Source organism: Lagopus muta, chromosome 1, assembly GCF_023343835.1.
Source record: "Lagopus muta isolate bLagMut1 chromosome 1, bLagMut1 primary, whole genome shotgun sequence".
Classification (NCBI taxonomy): domain Eukaryota; kingdom Metazoa; phylum Chordata; class Aves; order Galliformes; family Phasianidae; genus Lagopus; species Lagopus muta.
Window position 1 is genome coordinate 58,336,399 of NC_064433.1, and position 19,840 is coordinate 58,356,238.

Here is a 19,840-nt window from a genome sequence, read left to right on the forward strand (position 1 = left end):
TCCTCTTACTCACCCAACATCCATAGCTAAGTCTGCTCCTATTTAGCACACTTACTTTTACAGTGTTGAGGCAGACGGTGAAATCACTTCCCTTACCTGGTTGCAAACATTGCTCTCAAGGATGAGAAGGTTGCCGCATCCTCCTTCAAAGCCTTCAGCTCATTTCGTAGTTTGGTCATGGTTTCAGTCACCATAGCTTTTTCATTTTCGTACTTATTCTTCAGATTGGCTAATGCCACTTCAGCTGTCTGAAAACATAGACAAGGGTATTTGCTTATCACACAGACATCTGATAACAGCTAAGATGGTGCCCTTTCATGCTGTCTTTAAGTTGTACTCCAGGGGTGTCCAATCATTGGCCTGTGGCCTGCACATGGCCTGGCCCAGCCCATCCTGTGGCTGCTCCCTGCCCCACACCATCATGGCAGTGGCTCTTGCCCACCAAGAGGCTCAGCTCAGCCCCAGGCATGCACCCACTGCTCAGCAACAACCAAACATTGGTGTCTGATTGGCACTGTGTGGGCTGAAACCAGGACAAGAGGAAGGCACAGTGCAGCACTAACTCAAGTTATGGCAAATAATTTTATGCATTTCGATACATTGGCTAAACACAGTCCTGTGAACAGTGAGCAAAATGCAGCCATGCTTTCCATTTTGATAGAAGAATTTGAGAATAGGTTTCAAGAATGATGAAAAAATTATCAAATTTTTGGTATATTTGTGACTGTTTTCAAGAGACATAAATACATTACCTGCAAATTTTGAAATGGAATGTATTGAGTTGCAATCAGATGTTCACATCAAAGAAAAATCTGATCATGTCTCTCTACTCAACTTTTATAGGCCCTATCCCACCAGAGAAAGATATCCCCTGCTTCATATTCACACCTTGTTCATGTCATCGCTTTTTGGCAGTATATACATTTGTGAACAACTGTTTTTAGGGAAGAGTAAAATTTCATCAAAAATCTCCACTGAGCACCTTGAGAACTCACTAAGAATTACAACCACTGCCATTGAACCAGACCAATGTATTATTTTCACAACAACAAGGTCAAATATCCCATTAGTTCCATGTTCATCTTGCTTTTTTTTTTTTTCCTTCTCCAATGTTTTACTTAAAAAATCTAAAAAAATAAGTTTTCTTAGTTATATACATTAACTACATTACGTGTGATATGTAGCCCAAGACAACTCCTCTCAATGCGGCCCAGGCACATTGAAAGGTTGGATGCCCATGTTGAATTCCATGAAGCCAGGGAAAGGAGAAAGCAGTTGAAGGCACAAAGCCAGTCCTAATGAGCTGTCTGCAACTTGAAACCTTAAATTTCTGTGCAAAACCACGCAGCCGTATGCTGAGGGCTCAGACAAGTGATCAAGTAACTGCAGCTTGAGGAGCTGCTAACACATTTCTGGTTTGCAGTAAGGCACCAAGTGTGTCTGACCATGCTGCTAAGGCATGTTAGACTCAGCCTTTGTAGCTGAGGGCTGGCCTGATGTGGTTTTCTTCATGCACCCTGCCACGGCTTTCTTTGCATGAGGTGACTGCTAGGCTGTGGCAGGTTGTATTTTATTTGACCACTGGCAATACCTACTGTTCCGCGAAACTACATTATGTTGGCAGCTTTAGGAACTACAAAGAAGAAAAAAGAAAGGATAAATTAGAATTTTCACTTAAAAGTAAAGCAAGGATTTGTAGCCACCTAATCCTTAATTTCTCAGCTTCCTTCTTTCTTTCTGTTTTTTCCGTTTCCTCCAATAATTTGCTTTATTTTACTGCCCTACTGCTTATAATAGTTATATTTGTTTCATTTTTGCAAGAGTTGAATCTTTTGTTGAACTGATGAAGTTTAGTATCATTTTGAAATTATTCAAAATGTTTAAAGGTATACATTATCTTTATACCTACTGCTGCTGTGAGACAGTTTAAATTATTACCATTGAATGACATGAAGAAAAAACATTTCCATTGCCTTTAGCAGGGGTGGGCAGGTTATCATTATTTTTTTGCTTCATTTAGAGCAGAATAAATTGTAGCATTTCAGCAATTACTTTTCCCCTTCGAGTACTTGAGCCATCAGAAGGGGAGAGAATTGTAGAACAGCGTTATTTTAAAGCAGCAAGCAAGGGAACATGAAAATAAATGCTAATGATCAAACAATTGGAAACCTATTTTAAAGTCAGTTGTCTGAACTTGCTGCATTTGTCACTATTGTCTCTTAACAAAATGTTAATGTCTGCTAAAACACAATAATTTGCACTTGGGGAAATGGCACAGTTTCAAGCAGCAGCACCAAAATTTTACCTTTTTTTTTCCCACAATTGTGTACTCAACAATAAAGTTATCTCCACTTTCACACTAACTTACATTGAGAGATTTTAAAAAATCCCTAGCAACTACCTGTAATTGTATAGGTATGTGCTGAAAGATTTTCCATGTCAAAGTTGAAATCCTCAACAACTGATTAAAAAAATAACAAACAAAAAAACCCCAATAACAACAACAAAACAAAACACTCAGGGATATATTCAAATAAATGTGGCTTTATCAATCCTGGTGACATGCTTTGTATAATGCAGGATGCTTGACACCACCCTGTGCCTTGTTAGGACAAATCAGAAATCATCAGATTTCAGAGCTTTCTGTGTTTTCAGGCATGATTAAAATGTACATGTAAATTAACACGGAGAAGAAAGATGAATAATGTTTAATAAAGCTTCTTTTTTGAAGGCAAATCTAGAACACAGTGAGTCGAGGGACAAATTCCTGCTTAACAAGCATGATTAAATCAGATTTACTTACGAATCCTCAGGTCACTAATGAGGCAGAAGTGATTCATGAGAGCAGAGCTAGGATTTACAGGTCAAACTGAGTTTGGCCCCAAAGCTGGAATTCAAAGGTCTTTGTTCTGCAAGAGAAATCCAGCGTACTGTCCTTTATATATGACAGTTCAAACAGAATTAATGTAAAGATTTTTCCTTTGCTTAGGAATGAAAATGAGTTAAAGATATGTTCTGTTCCATTTAATGTAAGACTTCTCAAAAACAAAAATATTGTTTAACTATCTTAGCATTGGGAATACATATTCCCTGTAAACCCAATAGTTCCACATATCATGGAAACTGCGTGCAAGCACTAGACTGAAATAGTTAAAGGCAATCAGTCCCCTTCCATCTTAATCTTCCAGATACTTTTCACAACCAAAATTCTCTCCCTATCCCAGTAGAGACTGAAGGGGAAAATATCCTGTACCAGAGAATTTCATGAAGAGCATCTCCTCTGCGTGTTCTGGCTGGGTAGGCTGATAGAGCAAAACAAAGTTTCAGTGGCCACAATCCAAATGACCTGTTTGCTCTGGCTATTTTATGCTCCTAGAGAAGTGAGCTGGAATGCATAAGCACTGCGGTTTCAAACTTGGCAATGTTTCATCACTGCCTTTGTTCTGAAAATATTAGTAAAACATGATCTCAGTATTTTGAAGTGGGAAAGCATGAAGCTAATAAATGACTTCTGCTTTTCCTGTAGACTATCAACAATTTTCTACCCAGTAGCTTTCTTGAGGCTACTGGGTAGAAAAATTATTTTCCAGGTGTTAGAACCTTGTGAAAGTGTATTTTTCCATCATTAATGCCTTAAAGTAATTGTGTTATAATAAAAAATGAAAGCATGTAAAATATGACAAAATTCACATTTCATCATAAAACAACAAAGACTTCAACAGTTCTTTCTCTTTGTTAACTATTTCAAAAGGCTCCTTATATGCTCATTATATATACCAGACAAGTTCTTAACACTCTCCTTTGCAGGCTGCCAAGGGTCTCCCTCTGCAAGTCTCCTAAGAATGGGTGGCACAAGTTCAGTATCAGCAAAGTAAATAAAACAAAGAAAAATGTGTTTTTAATAGGGAAGATGAAGCAGGGAGGAATTCTTCTAGAAACCTGCAGCCAGGCAGCCAGGGCCAATGGAGCAGAAGGACATCACTTTCATGCAATGCTCATCTCCCTCCATCAGTCCTTGCAAGAGCTGGTGGGCTCCAGACTGTGCACATCTCAGGTTACCCAGAGCTCATCAGTTTGGGACCTGGATGCTGACCAAAGATGACTGCTATCAGACTCCTCGGCTCTGAGGATGCAAGGTAACTAAGTCAATTTATGTTGTCTAGCTGCCACAGAAAGATTAATTACCCAGCTTTTCCCCAACCATACCTTTTGCACACCGGATGGTTTTCTTCTCTGCTTACCGTGAGTCAGTCTGGGGAGCCAAGCAGGCAGAAAATGAGCCTGAGTTACCTCAGAGTCAGGACGTGCAACGGGGAAATAGATGAGGAGAGAAAAGGCACTTGGATCTCCTCTTTCAGAGGTACCCAAGTATCTGGTCCCCTCCACTGCACTACTAGGCCGTGCCATGGATAGCATGCTCAGGAACACGGCCAACTGAAGACACAGCTTCATGCTGCGCTTCCTCCAGCAACAAATCTAGCCTAAAAACTGAGTTTGTCCTTCCTCACTGCCAGTCTCCAAGACTGTCAGCTGAATCGTGTTGGCTGTGCCAAGAACCAGTTCTGGGGAATAATCCAGGATATTAAAAACCTGGGGAAAGTGCTCTGAAAGTGAGCATGGGGCAAACAAAAGTATAAGTGTGCAAGCAAGGGGTGCCAGAAGGAAGCAGGCACCCAGGGCCCAACCGCTTTTAACTGCTCTTTCTGAAGAGCTGTTACAAGTAAGCAGTTACAAGAAAGATGAGAATCCAAAGAAGCCAGCACAGCTCACTAAGGACAGATCACACCTGACCAATCTGGTGGCCTTCTATGATAGAGTGACAGCATCGATGGAGCAAGGAAAGGCAATTAATGTCATCTACCCGGTCTTGTATAAGGCCTTTGACCTTATACATATCCTCATTCCTGAATTGGAAATATATGGATTTAAAGGGTGGACTATTCAGTGGATAAAGAATAACTTAGATAACTGCAGCCACAGGGTTGTGGTCAGAAGTTCTATGCCTAGGTGGAATCTAGTCACAAGTCCTCCCAGCGATCCATCTTGGGACTGGTGTTCTTCAGTGCCTTTATCAATAACCTAGACAGTGGGATTGAGTGCATTCTCTGCAAGTTTGTAGACAACACCACTCTGAGTGGTGTAGTTGATACAATAGAAGGAAGAGATGCCATCCAGAGGGACCAGATCAGGCTTGAAAAGTGTGCCCAGAAGAATCTAATGAGATTCAACAAGGCCAAGTGCAAGAAAGGCTAAAGGAGCTGGGCTCATTGGTCTGGAGAAGAGAAAGCTCCAGGGAGACCTCACTGTGGCCTTCCAGTACTTAAAAAAGAACTTCTAATCAGGAGGGAGACTGACTTTTTACATGGTCTGCTATTGACAGAACAAGGGGGAAAGGTTTTAAACTAAAAGATAGGAGATTTAGATTAGGTGTTGGGGGGAAATTTTCCACTCAAAGGGTGATTAGGCACTGGCACAGGCTGCCCAGAGAAGCTGCAGATGCCCCATCCCTAGAGACATTCAAGCCAGGTTGGATGGGGCCCTGGGCAGCCTGATGTAGTGCCAGATCTAAGGCTGCCCACAGCAATGGGGCTGAAACTAGATGATCTTCAAGGTGCCTTTGAAGCCATTCTATGATCCTATGACTCTGAGGCACTTGGCTCTAAGTGGGTGGGAATTACAAAGACGTATTAGAGAAATTAGAGAACTTTACTCCACACCAAAATGCAGCGTCTGAGCAGCACACAGAGAAATGGAGAGCACAAGTAAAAGATGAAGACGGGAAAAATATGTGAACACTCTGTGGTGAAGTACGTAAAGCAGCAGGAGAGGGGCTAACAGCAGTGCTGGCAGGAGAGCATCCAGTGCCAAGGAAGGACAGGTGAATCTGGTTGCTCAGCCTGTGCACCAAAGAATGGTGCCTGAGAAGAAGGCAAGGAAGGAGCAGAGAGCTCCAACACCTGGTCTCCTGACAGTGTGAAATGCCGGCAGAGATGTGGCACACCATGCTTAGCACCTCTGTTCATCAGAATCCAGCAATGCAGGTTGAGTTTGGGGGGGGAGAGGAGAGGGGGAGAGTCGAGCTGAACACATGTCAGAAGTGGTGATGTTGTTTCCATGCCCTTCCTTATCCTTACAGAAGAGAAGCGTGCTCAAATTCAGCTTCCTAAAGGTTGCCCTCAACAAATCTGTGAACACACCTCATATCCTAGCATATTCCATATCCTAGGAAGACTTTATCTCATTTATTTTATATTAAAAGTAAAAGAAACAAACCAAATTAAAAAAAAAAAAAAAAAAAAGCTGCAGAAAAAATATTAGCTGCTACAGTGGTAAGTACAAGAAAGGAGAACAGCCACCTGCCATTTTAGTGCAGAAATCCTATGTGGTACTCAATCTTTCCACCAGTGTCACTGGACAAAACCCACTGCACAATGTCTGTGTAACATCTGAGCTTTTGTTTATGGATCAGATGTTGCATACCCAGGGTTATTCAATTATGTTTTCTGAACTTTACAGTATCTCATTTATGGAAGCTGCAAGCATCAGAGTTACTGCCAATACAGACAAGAAGGTCTTGCTGACTCAGTTCCTTCCCATGCAACTATTCACCTGCAAAAGCAACCAATTATTTTTCAATTGGAATTTAAATTACATTTCTCTCACAGGCAGCTCTGCTTTCTGTTTGTTGTTAGACACCAAAATCAAAACCATTATTGAACTGGTCCTAAAAGGTATTATATAATTCATTTCATATTACTTTACAATTTATTCTCCTTGTTAATACTAAAGCTACTTGGTTTTGCTCCATGAAACTGGTGCTGACATAGCTATTATGGCTACAAACAGACACATACATCATGATCAAATCAAGCAAGCAAGCCAACAAGATATTACAACTTGCTATCTCAAACTGTTGATTTGTTTAATAATCAATTTCCTTGGTCTTAGGTTTAGAGCAGATTCTTACAGCAAATTTCATCTTCTTTTCTGGGTTATAGTGTTCACTGTCTTCTATTTCTGTCTCAGTCTAACACTAAAAAGTTGATTTGAAAATATTTTCAAAGAAAACATAGCTAGAATAAAAAGGCTTTAGCATTAAATATTGCCAAATGGATTGAGCTAGGCAATGGCTTGTCAGATTCAAACAGAAATTTATTGCATGCTGTTAAAGATTTAAAAGCTCTAACTGCACTGCCACACTGCCAGGCCTGCTGAAAAGGAGAAACAGAGAGCCCTTCTGTGCTTTCCTGCAATCAGGTAACTTACTGTAAAGAGAAGTGAATACAGTTCAGGATTGTTCCTTTGCTCTTCTGATGAACCATGTGCCCCTGTGCCTAGGTAACAGAGGATGGCAGCACCCAGCAATGAAGCACGTGGCCGGGAAGGCTGTTCATTTAGGTGATGCTGCAATACTTGAGGTGGTCACTAGATGGCAGCAATGATTCCCTAATTAAGGGTGCGACTCCATTATCCAAAACCAACTCTGAATACAAGATCCGGGGCTCAGCTGCTGGTCTCCCCATCCAGATCTTAACGGTGGGACTCTCTAGGAAGATACTGCCATTTTTTCAATGTATTTGATTGTGCTCATTTTGCTTTTTGGCATTATTAAACCAGAAAATCACCTTAGTATCCTTGCTGGTTGCACCACCAACAGCAATTTGTGGCAGCATTTCCACAAAGCAGGCCAGGAGCTGAGCTGGCACCTGTGGCAGCTGGGATGAGAGAGGACACATTCAGCTCCTCTGCACAACATACAGCGTGAAAAGACATAACTGCATAACAACACCAGCTTCACTGGGCTTGTTTAGCTTGTAGAAGAGAAGGCTCTGGGGAGAGATCATTGCAGCCTTCCAGCTCTTGAAGGGATCTTATGAGCAGGATGGAGACTTTATGCACAGACTAATAATGATAGGACAAGGGGGAATGGCTCTGAACTAAAAAAGGGGGCATTTAAGTTAGATGTTAGGAAGAAATGCTGTATTCAGAGGGCAGTGAGGCCCTGGCACAGTTGCCCAGAGAGCTGTAGATGCCCCAACACTGGAGACATCCAGGGCCAGGCTGGATGGGGCCCTGGGCAGCCTGAGCTGCTGGGTGGCAGCCCTGCCTATGGCAGGGGATTCAGGCTGGGTGGGCTTTAAGGTCCCTTCCAACCCAAATCATTTCCAGGCTGGATGTGGCTCTGGGCAGCCTGGTCTGGTGGTTGGCAACCCTGCACACAGCAGGGTGGTTGAAACTTGATGATCACTGTGGTCCTTTTCAACCCAGGCCATTCTATGATTCTATGATTTCATGATTCTACAATGCTCTAAGCCAATCACAACTGAAGCTTTTGAAGTTCTAGAGAAAATGCAAAAACCTGGACCAGATGTCCTCTGTAGGCTCATCTAAACAGAATGAATTGATGAAAAATATTCCCAACCTATTTCTGCTTAAAAGTTTTGTTTTGAAGGGAGGAACTCAAGGGAATTAATCTTGACTCATGTTTCCTGAACATGAGATGTGCTTTGGGTTCTTGGGACACACTCATCACCAGAGGCTGGCAGTACTGCTACAACACAGTTGTACTAACCTCCCATCTCTCTAAATTTCTACATCTCTGTTGTATTACCATGTCTTTTAACTTGAAAGTTTGAGGAAATTACTACTAGGCTTGCATGAACAGCACTGCAAGAGTTGATAACAGTTGAACAGTTGCCAACATTTATGCTGATACTTATAAAAGTACTTTTAAAAGTTCTGAGCACAATTTAAGATGCTCAATTTCTGGAAGTAGTAATGATAATAAAAACATAGGAGAGTAGGACTTAGCCACATTCTCTTCTAGTATCACTAAATAAATGATAGCTCTATGCTAATGGAAAAAGTGTTTAATTTGGAATCTAAAGCCATATACTTCAATTACATCTTAATTACATGGAAAATCCTCCTATAATTGCTCAGGGCTATTATTGCTTTGCTAGGCATGGTACTTGATTAATTGAATTAATATTTAACGTGTTGTATTGCAGAGAGGGAAGAAATGCTATAAAAGACTCAACATATATTGAAATATAGCTGCAATTTAAGAATTCCCAGTACCTAGGAATGCAGTTGCAGATCAAATCAACAATTAAATTTGAATTTTAACTTCAGATCACCTGACTATTGGGAATTTTAACACAGAAATCCTATCACTGTCATTGGAGAATGGGATCCCATTCCATTAACCAGCATTTATGCCCCCATGTGGTGACCACAGCATTACTGAAGATGGAAAAAGTCCTTGCAGCCTCTTACATTCAGACTTAATTTAGACTTAATTTGGAGCATAAGGAGACTAACTGTAGTAAATACAATTTCATGCTTATATTTAACTTCTATATTGCTTGCAGACCCAGAATCTATTAGATACACAGTGTTTGCGAGGATATAGCAAGCAAAAAAAATTGTGAGTATTCTTGAAAAGTACACCATTGTGAGGTGTTCTTTTTGCATTTTATATAGAATGTTCCAATTCTCAACTTAATTACATTGGTGTAACAGCAATAATAAAGTGGGTTGTTGATGGTTTAAACTACCAAAAATTTCAAAATAATGAGGTTTTTTTGTTCTTAGAAAATATAACTCCATCATGAGTCCTTCTTTTAAAAAAAAATGGCAGTTACTGTTTCAGGTAGTTTTCTCATGCAGAGATACCCCTTTCCTTAAAAATAAAACAGAAAATAGTTCAATTTCCCAAGGGATTAAAAACACAACAATGGAAGAAGTTATAAGAATAAAACAAAAATCATTCTGAAAATTGCAATGACCTGTAAAGAAAATTACTCTGCATTTCACCCTGTGTTTTATCACAGAAATGCCCAGCTCCTGTACAGTCCAAAGTGACCGCTTGCACTCTTACAACTGCCATTCTCCTCCTGAGGAGTGCTTAACTTTGCAACATTTATTTTAAATGCTTGAATTTGACAGTGGGTATTCAAGATTTGTGGCTAGTGGAGTGCTACAGAGAACAAGAATGGGTGCTAGAAAACACAGAGCTGAAAAGCTTACGGGTGACAAGGCAGAAAGGCCTTCCCTCACTGTGATGGAGTGAAAGGCTCAGTAACCTGTGAGTGAAACCTCTCCACTAAAAAACCTCTTGGGAAGGCTTGCCAAGCGACCTGTATAAATAACAGACACTCCCGACCTCCTGCTTTATTGGCACCTTACCTGCTTGTTGGCTTTCAGCACTGCTCTCAGGGTTGCTATCTGCTCCCGCTTTGTACTCAGGAGGGATTTCAGTTTCAGAATCTCTTCCATTAAGGCCTCCTTGTCCTTATCAATCATGGGTGCCAGCTCCCGGGCTGCAGCACGTTGGCGCGACAGCTGCAGCGACCGATCTACAGCTTTCTGCAAATGCTTGATTTGGTCCCTTATTATGGCATTGAGGTTGTAGATGTTCATCGGCTCTTTGCGAATGTCACTGCTGTCGGAGACTGGGGAGGAAGGAGGGGCAGTGATGACAGGGGAAATTGTAGGTGTTTTCGTTGGGCTCTGCTCCTTGCCAGGCTCTGGGGCCTCTTTTGTCACCTGCTCGGTCGGAGTCCTGGCTTCTACAGGCGATGCCATTCCCCTTCTGGCAAGCCGAGGGGAAAGGAGACCCCGTGGGTCATCTGGGCCTTTCAGGCTGCCACTGCGGGTAACTCTGCTCTGCCTGTAATAGTCCAACATGACCCTGTTAGGTGTCTCGTTGTTGCACAGGCAGACGTGATGGTAGAGCTGAGCCAGCTCCTCGCTAAATGTCACCAGCTCGTCCTGGGCGGTGTTGAGGGTATTGTGGTTTTCATTCGCTATGCTTGTCATCCTTTGCAACTCCTTTTCCATATGGACCATCTTTTCCTGGCTTTCCTTGGTTGACTTCTCTAGGCTTGTCACCTGTTCATCGTAAGTCTGGATTCTGCTCTCATACTTGGCCTTTTCTTCAGTGTAGTTTTCCACATAATTATTATATTTCTCCTTTAAGGCTTTGATTTCTGCTTTAAGGTCTATAACTTCCGTAACAGCTACTTTGTATTTACATTCTAGGATCTCCAAACCATTGATGTCCACTTCATAGTCGTGTGCTTCCTCGCTGGGGTCTCGCCCCTTCTCACAGTCATGCTCTGCTTTCAGCTCCTTGTTGCTCTGCAGGCCCCTCATGGCGTTGACGTGCTCCGTGAGCCTGTGGACTCGCTCATGTTGCTCGGTCAGGGCTCCTTTGGTGTGCTCCAACTGCGTCTGAGATTCCTGCAGGTTGGCCAGGAGAATGGCCTTTTCTCTTTCCACCTGCAACAGAGTCAAAGTAAAACACCCGGCATCTCGTCCTACCCATGCTCTTCTGCTCAACACCAAGCAGCCATTCACCACTTCCGCTCCCACATTCTACATGTACATCTTGAGGGGTTCCAGAAACCATAAAATTAAGTGTATGCCCCTAAACCATAAAATTAAGTGTGCTACCATTTGCAGCTTTGCTAGGTCACAGTTTTACACGTTGCTCACTGAAGAATTAGTGCCCAAGCACTAAGGGTAGTCAGCTAGAGTAATGATACTGGAGTGATCAACACACAGGTTCTGTGAAATTTAATAGGCATAATTGCATCGTTGCCACTTATAACATGTTACACTGATACACTTTACTGACACGTTTATATTTTCCATGAATAGCTTTACCATCCTTCATGATTTTTATTTATATCTTTGAAAATTTCATGAAGGAGGGCATGATTTCTGAATGCAAATACAGTAAACAAATAGCTGTGTACATTTGCACAATTAGATTAAATAACTTGCAAATATGCATATGTCAAATATGCATATAACTTGCACATATGCAAATGTAACACAGACCAGGAACCTGAGCACATGCATCTTCCAGGAATCCCCATTCCCAGCAGTCCCCTGTAAACAAAATCCACTCTTTTAAAGACAGTGCAGAAGAAAATGGGATTTACAATATAACTAACAATCCACTGGTTCTGACCTAGTAAGTTCCTTTCTGAATATTGACAGAGAAATATGGAGTTGAAAAGAAGAAGAGGTCCTGGAGGACTCTTTTGAAGTTTTAATACACAGCATCTTAAAACAAGCAAACAAGAAAAACTTGATGTTTTTATCTGCTCAGATATTCACTATTATGATGATACCTGTGAATGAATCTCATTTTTAAATTTTAGTGTAGTACTCCAACTCCTTTTTTTTTTTAAATCAGCCTTTGTCCTTTTCTGAGCTGTGAATGGGAAGCAGATAATATAGAATGCTTCTTGCTCTCATGGCTTTTGCAGCAGGATCCAGAGCCTATTAGGCTGACTGCTCTTTTTCTCTCACTGCTGTGGTATTTCAGCCCAGTGTTTACATTTTGTGCAGACAAAATGTTGTGTTCCACACTTCAGCCACATTGTGAGTGGCTGAATTACTAATTCAGAGAACCCAACACTGTCCCTTCTGAAGGGTCCTTCAAAAAGCACTGCCTTCTCTATCAGCACCCCTCCAGGCAGCATTTGGAAGAGTCAAAAGAGCCACTGTGAAACTCAGTGATGGAAAAGAAAAGCTTTTTAGAGACTCTGAAGATATTAATGCCATCTCACAAAATGTTCCAAGCAGTGGTTCAGACTCCTATTATCTCATAACAAGGCTTTCAAACAGTGGCTGCTACTCAAAAATACCAAAGCACTAAGACTTATGATGATCCCTTGGTTTTACAGACAGACTTTCAAAACACGGTTTCAATTACTACCTGCAATGGATTGCAGGTAAAAATTGTAAGGACAAAAATAGAAGCCATGTTGAAAACATCTCAAAGTTGGCCTCATTTTTTTATGCACAGGTGACTGATGACTCAAGAAGGCAAAAAAACAGGGTGAAAGCTCATCATTATTTTATGATCCAAAAAATATCAGTCTCTTTAGATAAAGGGAGCTCTACATAGGCACTGCATAGTCTGTGCTGTAGCCCAGAGGAGGACAGCTGAGGGCAATGAGTACATCATCAATACAACTTGCTGCCCCGATCTGTCTTTAACATGCATTACCAAAGAGCAGGCCTTCCATTAAGCAACGTGGTGTTAAAGAGGCACTCTGTTGAGTGTCTGCCTAATTTCATCAGACAGAACCAATACTGATGGATTATTGATCTCAGCCATCATGAAGAAAAACTGTATCTGAGATAGTAGATATTTTTATGGTCATTCTTCTGCTGAACATAAATGGCTTCTGGGAACAAATACGTCTTTCAAATAGAAAGGATTGTTTCCAGAGAAAACACACAAATTTAAAACCCACCTGCCAGCTTGGACAGTAGGTAAAATGAAATACACAGACCTACTGAATTTTATTCATCCTAGTCCAGTAATTATGGATGAAGCTAATCCACTTCTGTTTGACGAAAAATACGTGCTCCTACTTCCAAGGAGAAAAGAACAAAGCTCCAACTGCACTTAGAGTACTCCTTCTGAATAGCAAGACCTCTGCTGTTCTTAGGGACAGAAATTATGTTTCTTGTTTGCAATGTATTTTTATTTCCACACAGAGCAAATTTTTGGGAATAGACTCCCATGTTTCAGTCTGTTCATTTGTTTTTGACAAAATTAGTAGCTGCAGAAATTATCCATACCGTCATCTTAAAATGGAAATAAAAGCAATTCAAAAGCAGTTGCACCTATTTTGAAATGCACTCTTCCTTTCAAAGATCTCAGCTGGATGAGACTTCCTTGCAATCTGTTTCATAGTTTGCAGTTATGAAAGCCAATTTTATCATTGTTATTTATCTCTCACCTCTTCTAGGATCCAACACAAAACACATAGTGCTAGCATCCCAAAGCTGCAAAAGGAACTTTGCCTGTCATGCTAGAGCTTCTGGTACATGTTTCTTTTTGAGATTGCAGAGTGAAAAACTTGCCACACACAGGTAACAAAAGGGAAATCTGAAGTTTCATTCTCTCAGAAAACAAGCCCACTGTCCTAATCACATAAGCATACTTCCCAAGAGAGGGTCATGTTCAGCAGCTCTATCATAATACATCTTCCTTGAGTAAATGAGAGGAGCATATGCCAAATGTTGAGATAAAACTGTCTGAATGCCACATGGCAAAGACATTGCTAAGGAGGAAAAAAAAACAAACAATTTTGATAAAGAATTACCTTTTGTCAGCTTGAACCCAATTAAATCTCCCATTTACTGTGGAGAAAAATTTTGGAGGCATTTTACACAGTTAATTTATGTGACTCAAAGTGAGTTGAGACAACCTAACAGGGAAGATGATTGCTTTAAAAAGAGAAAACGTCAGCAGCTTGCAGCAAGCCGTCCCAGTATCTAAATAGAAGTGTCCTGCTAGGCCTGTCTCTCTTTCTCAATCTTTTTAACATCCCTACAATGCTGAATGATGTTGAAGGCAACTTACGTAAGTTTGCTCAGGCTCAAGAAAGCCTGACACAAAAAAATGGTTATGTTTATTTTCTAGGCTCCTTCTAGGGTCCTAGGACAGTTTCTGGCTGGGGAGCATCAGAAAGCTGACTGTTTGTTTAAGAAGCGTACAAAAAATAAGCAATGTTAAAATCAGAAGCGACAAAAACATTTGCAATAACTTTCAAGTAGAAGTTTGCTGATTCATCATGCTCAATATTCAATAAATCAAGACAAAATACAGCCAAAAAGTCTGAAAAGTTTCCATTTTCAAACATCTTTTGTTACATATTTATTTTGCATTTACTTAATTGTAAACTATGCTTGAAAATAATTGAGATACATATTAAAATGTGAATATTTCAAAGATTTTTTTTCTGAAGCTGTGTATTTCTTAGCACTGTATTTCTGAATGAAATCAAAAGATGCCTGTAACATGTGCATAAAATATATGCATACATATACATGAATCTTCATTCAAATGAATATATAACCAAAATAAACATACAAATTCTATCGTAATACTGGAACAGTTCTCCCCAGAATTTTTCACAGGAGTGAAGTTCTTAATTTCAAGCTTTTCTAGTTAAATTATGCACTTTCTGCATCAAAGCTATCTGCACAAAGCAATAGATATCATCAACATTTCCCATGTCAAAGCTCAGATCAAAACTTCCTATGCTGTGTTTGGCAATGAAGTAAATAAAACAATTAATGCTTCAACAAATATAGGGCAGCCTGTGTAGGGATTTATTTATTGCAAGAGCTGCAAACTGGGCTTCTTCACCTTTACTTCCAAATAGCCTCTTGTATTTTAAGTAGGCATCACTGTAGAAGGGGTACTTTTGACAGTCCCCAGCTAGAAAGCGCTGGATGTTTCCCTGAAGGTGCCAAACCCTTTCAAGCTCTGATATTTGACAGCTTGGGCAGTGGGACCCCCTCACTGCATTGCACTGTATCCTGTCTAAGATGAAGTCAGCACTGGGATGTCAACTTGAGTTTTTATCTGGCTCACTCCACAAACTCCTGTTCTGGATATGAATGGGCTGAACTGGAGAGCACAACAAATTTAGCAAGAGCAAGTGTAGGATTCTGCATCTGGGAAGGGGCAATCCGGGATCTATGTACCGACTTGGGGATGAGAGGCTGGATAGTAGCCCTGTGGAAAGGGGTTTTGGGGGTTATGGCTGATGGCAAGTTGCATCTGTGTCAGCAGTGTGCCCTGGCAGCCCAAAGGGCCAAACTATGCCCTAGGGTGTCTCAGGAACAGCACTGACACCGGGCGAGGGAAGGGGTTGTCCTGCTCTCCTCTGCACTGTGCAGCTTCACCTTGAGCACTGGGTGCAGGTTTGGGTGACACAGTAAAAAAGGACATAAAACTCTGAGAGAGTGCCCAAAGGAGGGCTGCCTAGATGGTGAAGCATCTGCAAGATAGAGTGTGTGAGGAGCAGCTGAGGGCCCTGGGTTTGTTCAGCACAGAGCAGAGGAGCTGAGGGGAGGCCTGATGGCAGATGCAGCTCCTCACCGGGAGCGGAGGGGCAGCGCTGAGCTCTGCTCTGTGTGACAGCGACAGGGCCCAGGGGATTGGCAGCTGGGGGTTAGGGACAGGGTCTGCACCACAGGGCGGTGGGCATGGAATGGGCTGCCCAGGGCAGTGGGCACGGCCCCGAGTGTCAGAGTTCAAGGAGTGTTTGGACAGTACTGTCAAACATAGGGTTTGGATGCTGTGCAGATGCTTTGGTGGTGCCGTGTGGGTCCAGGAGCTGAGTTTGATGATCCTTGTGGGTCCCTTCCAAATTGGGATATTCTATTATTCTAATGCTAGGTATTAAAAGAAATGCTCCTCTCCTTTTGTTCTCTCTTGATGGTCAAATCTTGCTCAAACTGCATTTATTGGCAAGTCTGTCTGTATTTCAGTGTTATTTCTTTTTCTAGAAAGCTTTGTCATTCTGAAGAGTACTTGATTCCACTTGCAACCTCAGAGACATCTCCGCTTATTAAACAGAAGAGAATCCAACTATCTGCAACTACAATAACTAAATTACTTCCTCCTCTTCCCCTTAAACATCAGCTCAGCCTATACCAACTCTGTGCAGACAGGAATGTCTTTTTGGGTTATCTTTAGCAAAACCTGAATGTGGAACAAAAAGTCTGAGATGTGACATAGTCTAGAACATCACTGAGAGAATTTGAGGACAGTGCAAAAGCTGGCACCAAGGTCCATATGAAGTGTGTCCAAAAGCTTTAAGACATTAAATGAAACTCTTACCTGCATGAGTTGCTGCTTCAGTTTCTGTATTTCTGATATGTTGAGCTCACTGAAGAGATCAGAGACGGGGTGCAGAGATTCTCCTTTCCTACTCGTGGGAGTTCGGTAGTCACCGTTAAGTTTCACAAGAGACCCATGGATATGTCCATTCATTTTGTCATCATTGTTGGGCTCACTTGTATCTTCTGCAAACTTTAATCCATCTACTGATATATTAATATGATTATTATACATACTATCATTGAGGTTGATGTACTGGGAGAGTTCCTTTCTCAGATTGTTCTTTTGCTCCCTTTCATTTTTTAAAGTTTCCAGAGCTTCCTCCAGCTGATGCTCAGCAATCTCCTTCAGCCGGATGGCATCTTCTAGCTGACTATTAAGTAATACTGTCTCCTCCTCAAATCGTTTAATCTCATGCTTTAAGCCTTCGTATTCAACCTGAATTAGACAAGACAAAGAACATTCATAATACTAAAACTTGAGTCATGAAAACCTGCCATTTATCAGCCCTATTGAAATAAGTGCTACAGGAAATGCAACATGAAATACCACATATTGCCTGCAGCTGCAAAGAATTGTCTCCATAGAAAATGTATGTGGAGCTCTCACTGTCGAAGATTCCACCACCCATTTTTTCAACATGGGGAGAATCAAGGAACGTTGTACTTTTTTCCAAGTAACTTATGACTATGAACAATGTACTTAAGTAGGTCCAAAAGTACTGCCTCCTATTTATTTCCATGGAAAGTAAAATGGATACAAAGAGCACAGTAACACTACTTGATAGAGTACATTCTCAGCTCCAAAACACTATCCTTCATCACAGACATCACCGTTAGCTGTGCATTTTTTTGCCAAGAACAAGAGTCTGCATACTGAGCTCATAAATATCTGCACAGCCATCCAGAACACAGCCTATCTTTCACTTTGTTGTCACCACTGCTGAAACTCACCACCCATTCCTTCACTGTGCTCACATCCCTTGTTTGGTGTTCATAAACATTCAGCAAGCATTGATGAATATTAGTGAGTGCCATTTTTTCCTCATGGAGGAATACAGTGGCACACTTTTGCTTTATATGTACTTCCATGTCATGCCATTCTGCCAGACTGCCCCTCTGCTGCCATCTGTCACACAGCAACAAAATGTAATGGAACATTGTTGGTAAGGTTCAATCTCTACTGCTATACCAACAACAACCACCTGAGATCATGGGCCAACATAATAAAATATGTGGCATTACCTTCAGAGCAGCCCTCATACTTCATGCAGATGTGTTTTTATTACGAATTACCAAAAGCAACATTGGTATATCATGGTATGTATAGATCTCAGGTTAATGTAATCTGATTTATTAATGGCAAGTGTTCTGCAGAATACTTCGTATCTAAATATTTACCAGATGTAAAGTCACTCAGGCATGGATATTCTAAAGTGTCTGGGTGTCTTACTAGTGTTCAAAAATATTGAAGGAAGGGACAGAAACTGCAGGATATTCTCAGCTCTTTGTGTTAAATGAGATTATCCTTTATTCAAGAGGTATTTGGTTTTAAGAATTAAACAGCAAACTATCCAAAAAAAGATCCACTTTTTAATTTCTAAATGCCAAAATTCCCCCCATTGGGTGAAATAATGTAATGGTTTGATGAAAGAAGAAATATTGAACTTTCATGCTTCTATTAAAAAATAAATCTTTTTTCAGTTGACACATTTCTAATATAATGCATTAACATGTATTACTATGTGCAATTTTAAGGCATTGTCTAGAATGCTTCTCATTTATATTTTTATTTTCAAACTATATTAAGGCTCTGGTGAAAACAGAAACATCAACCATTTCTTTTGGAGTGGAACGTTTACCAACCTGTCAAAAGTTTTAAAGCTAGAAGCCTTTGGGAAGGAAAGCTTAAAACACAAAGCACCAATCTTCAAACAAAGAGAATGAAAAAGATTCAGACAACAAATGGAGCTCATAAATTATGTTGGGAGATGCTAAGTAGAAAAGGGAAATCTGGGTATTTTGAAATTTGCATTTCCTGGTGTATTCGAGTGGAGGGAAAGGGCCATCTAAAAAATTGTGACATTCAATCAAATAGATATGTTTATAATTTAAGGGCATGAAAAACTGGAGGTCTATACAGTAACCAATTCATGGATGCTTTCCTACAAAAGCTACCAAACAAAAAAATAAACAAACAACCCCTCCCAGAAAAGAAACCAACAAGGAGATTATGCCAGTTTCTCAACATGACTTGGAACATATCGTTTTGTAAACAGCAGTAGTATAGTACAAAATTGCTCTTGATATTTTACCCTGTAGGTAAGAATTGGTTCTGGTATCACAAGTGCATGGGTTTGTGATACAAAATGACTGATTTTTTAAGTCGTTCTCAATGCAAAAGTGCTTCTTTTTCTCCCCCATATTCCGGCATTTGACTCCATTAAGAATGAAGTATTATGACAAATACAAACACTGGCAAACAGATTTTATTCTGGCAGAAACTAGCATGGCCTGTAAAGTGGTTTTTATTTTTTTTTCCTGCAAAAATGCCTCTTATGAGCTTGGTAAGGAAAAAATAGATGACTCCATGAGGGAATTTGCTGGCTTGGTAAACAACTGACACAAAGATGAGCTGATAGAAATTCAGTGCTAGGAGCATGAAAGCCTGGGTCATAAATAAGGGAACACCATACTCACTTGCATTACCTGTGCATTCCCTGCGGCTCTGCTCCATTGTTCTAAACGTTTCAATTGCATTTGTGCTAGCAGGGTAGAATAGCAAAGATAGATGAAATAGTGCTGCATATTCCTGCATATTCCTGCAGGAATAAGTAAGCTAACAAGCAGTAAAAAACTGGCAGCCTTGGCTATTTGTTAAAAGCCCTAATGGAACTGTTTGCTTGGCTGGGATGTAACACAGGGGCTGCAGAGCAGTGCTACTGCAATTTGGTGGAAGTTGGGGAAATTCTCTTCCTGCATGTGAGGTTATGTTGGTCTCGGAAGTGTCTAAAAGAAACTTTCATCCTCCAACTTACTTATTTATCATGGCAAGCTCGGTTTTCTGACATGAGAACAAATTTCTTCTGTTCAATTTAAAAGACAACTGTGTTTGTGATGACTTCCTCAGCAGTGTTTATACCCAGCAGCAAAGGAAGCCATGCTTTGTAAG

At 40.8% G+C, this 19,840-nt stretch overlaps 1 protein-coding gene across 6 annotated transcripts in view; it reads right to left on the reverse strand.

The window, feature by feature from the left end:
- The window catches only part of BICD1 (BICD cargo adaptor 1), a 176,232-nt gene that overhangs the window by 40,990 nt on the left and 115,402 nt on the right, over positions 1–19,840 (reverse strand). For all 6 annotated transcript variants that reach the window (XM_048934322.1, XM_048934318.1, XM_048934319.1 and 3 more), the window contains exons 4-6: positions 16,670–17,107; positions 10,192–11,286; positions 97–248 (exon numbers count right to left, since the gene is read on the reverse strand). In XM_048934322.1, the coding sequence (XP_048790279.1) occupies positions 97–248; positions 10,192–11,286; positions 16,670–17,107 (1,685 nt within the window). The remainder of the gene's footprint in view (positions 1–96; positions 249–10,191; positions 11,287–16,669; positions 17,108–19,840) is intronic.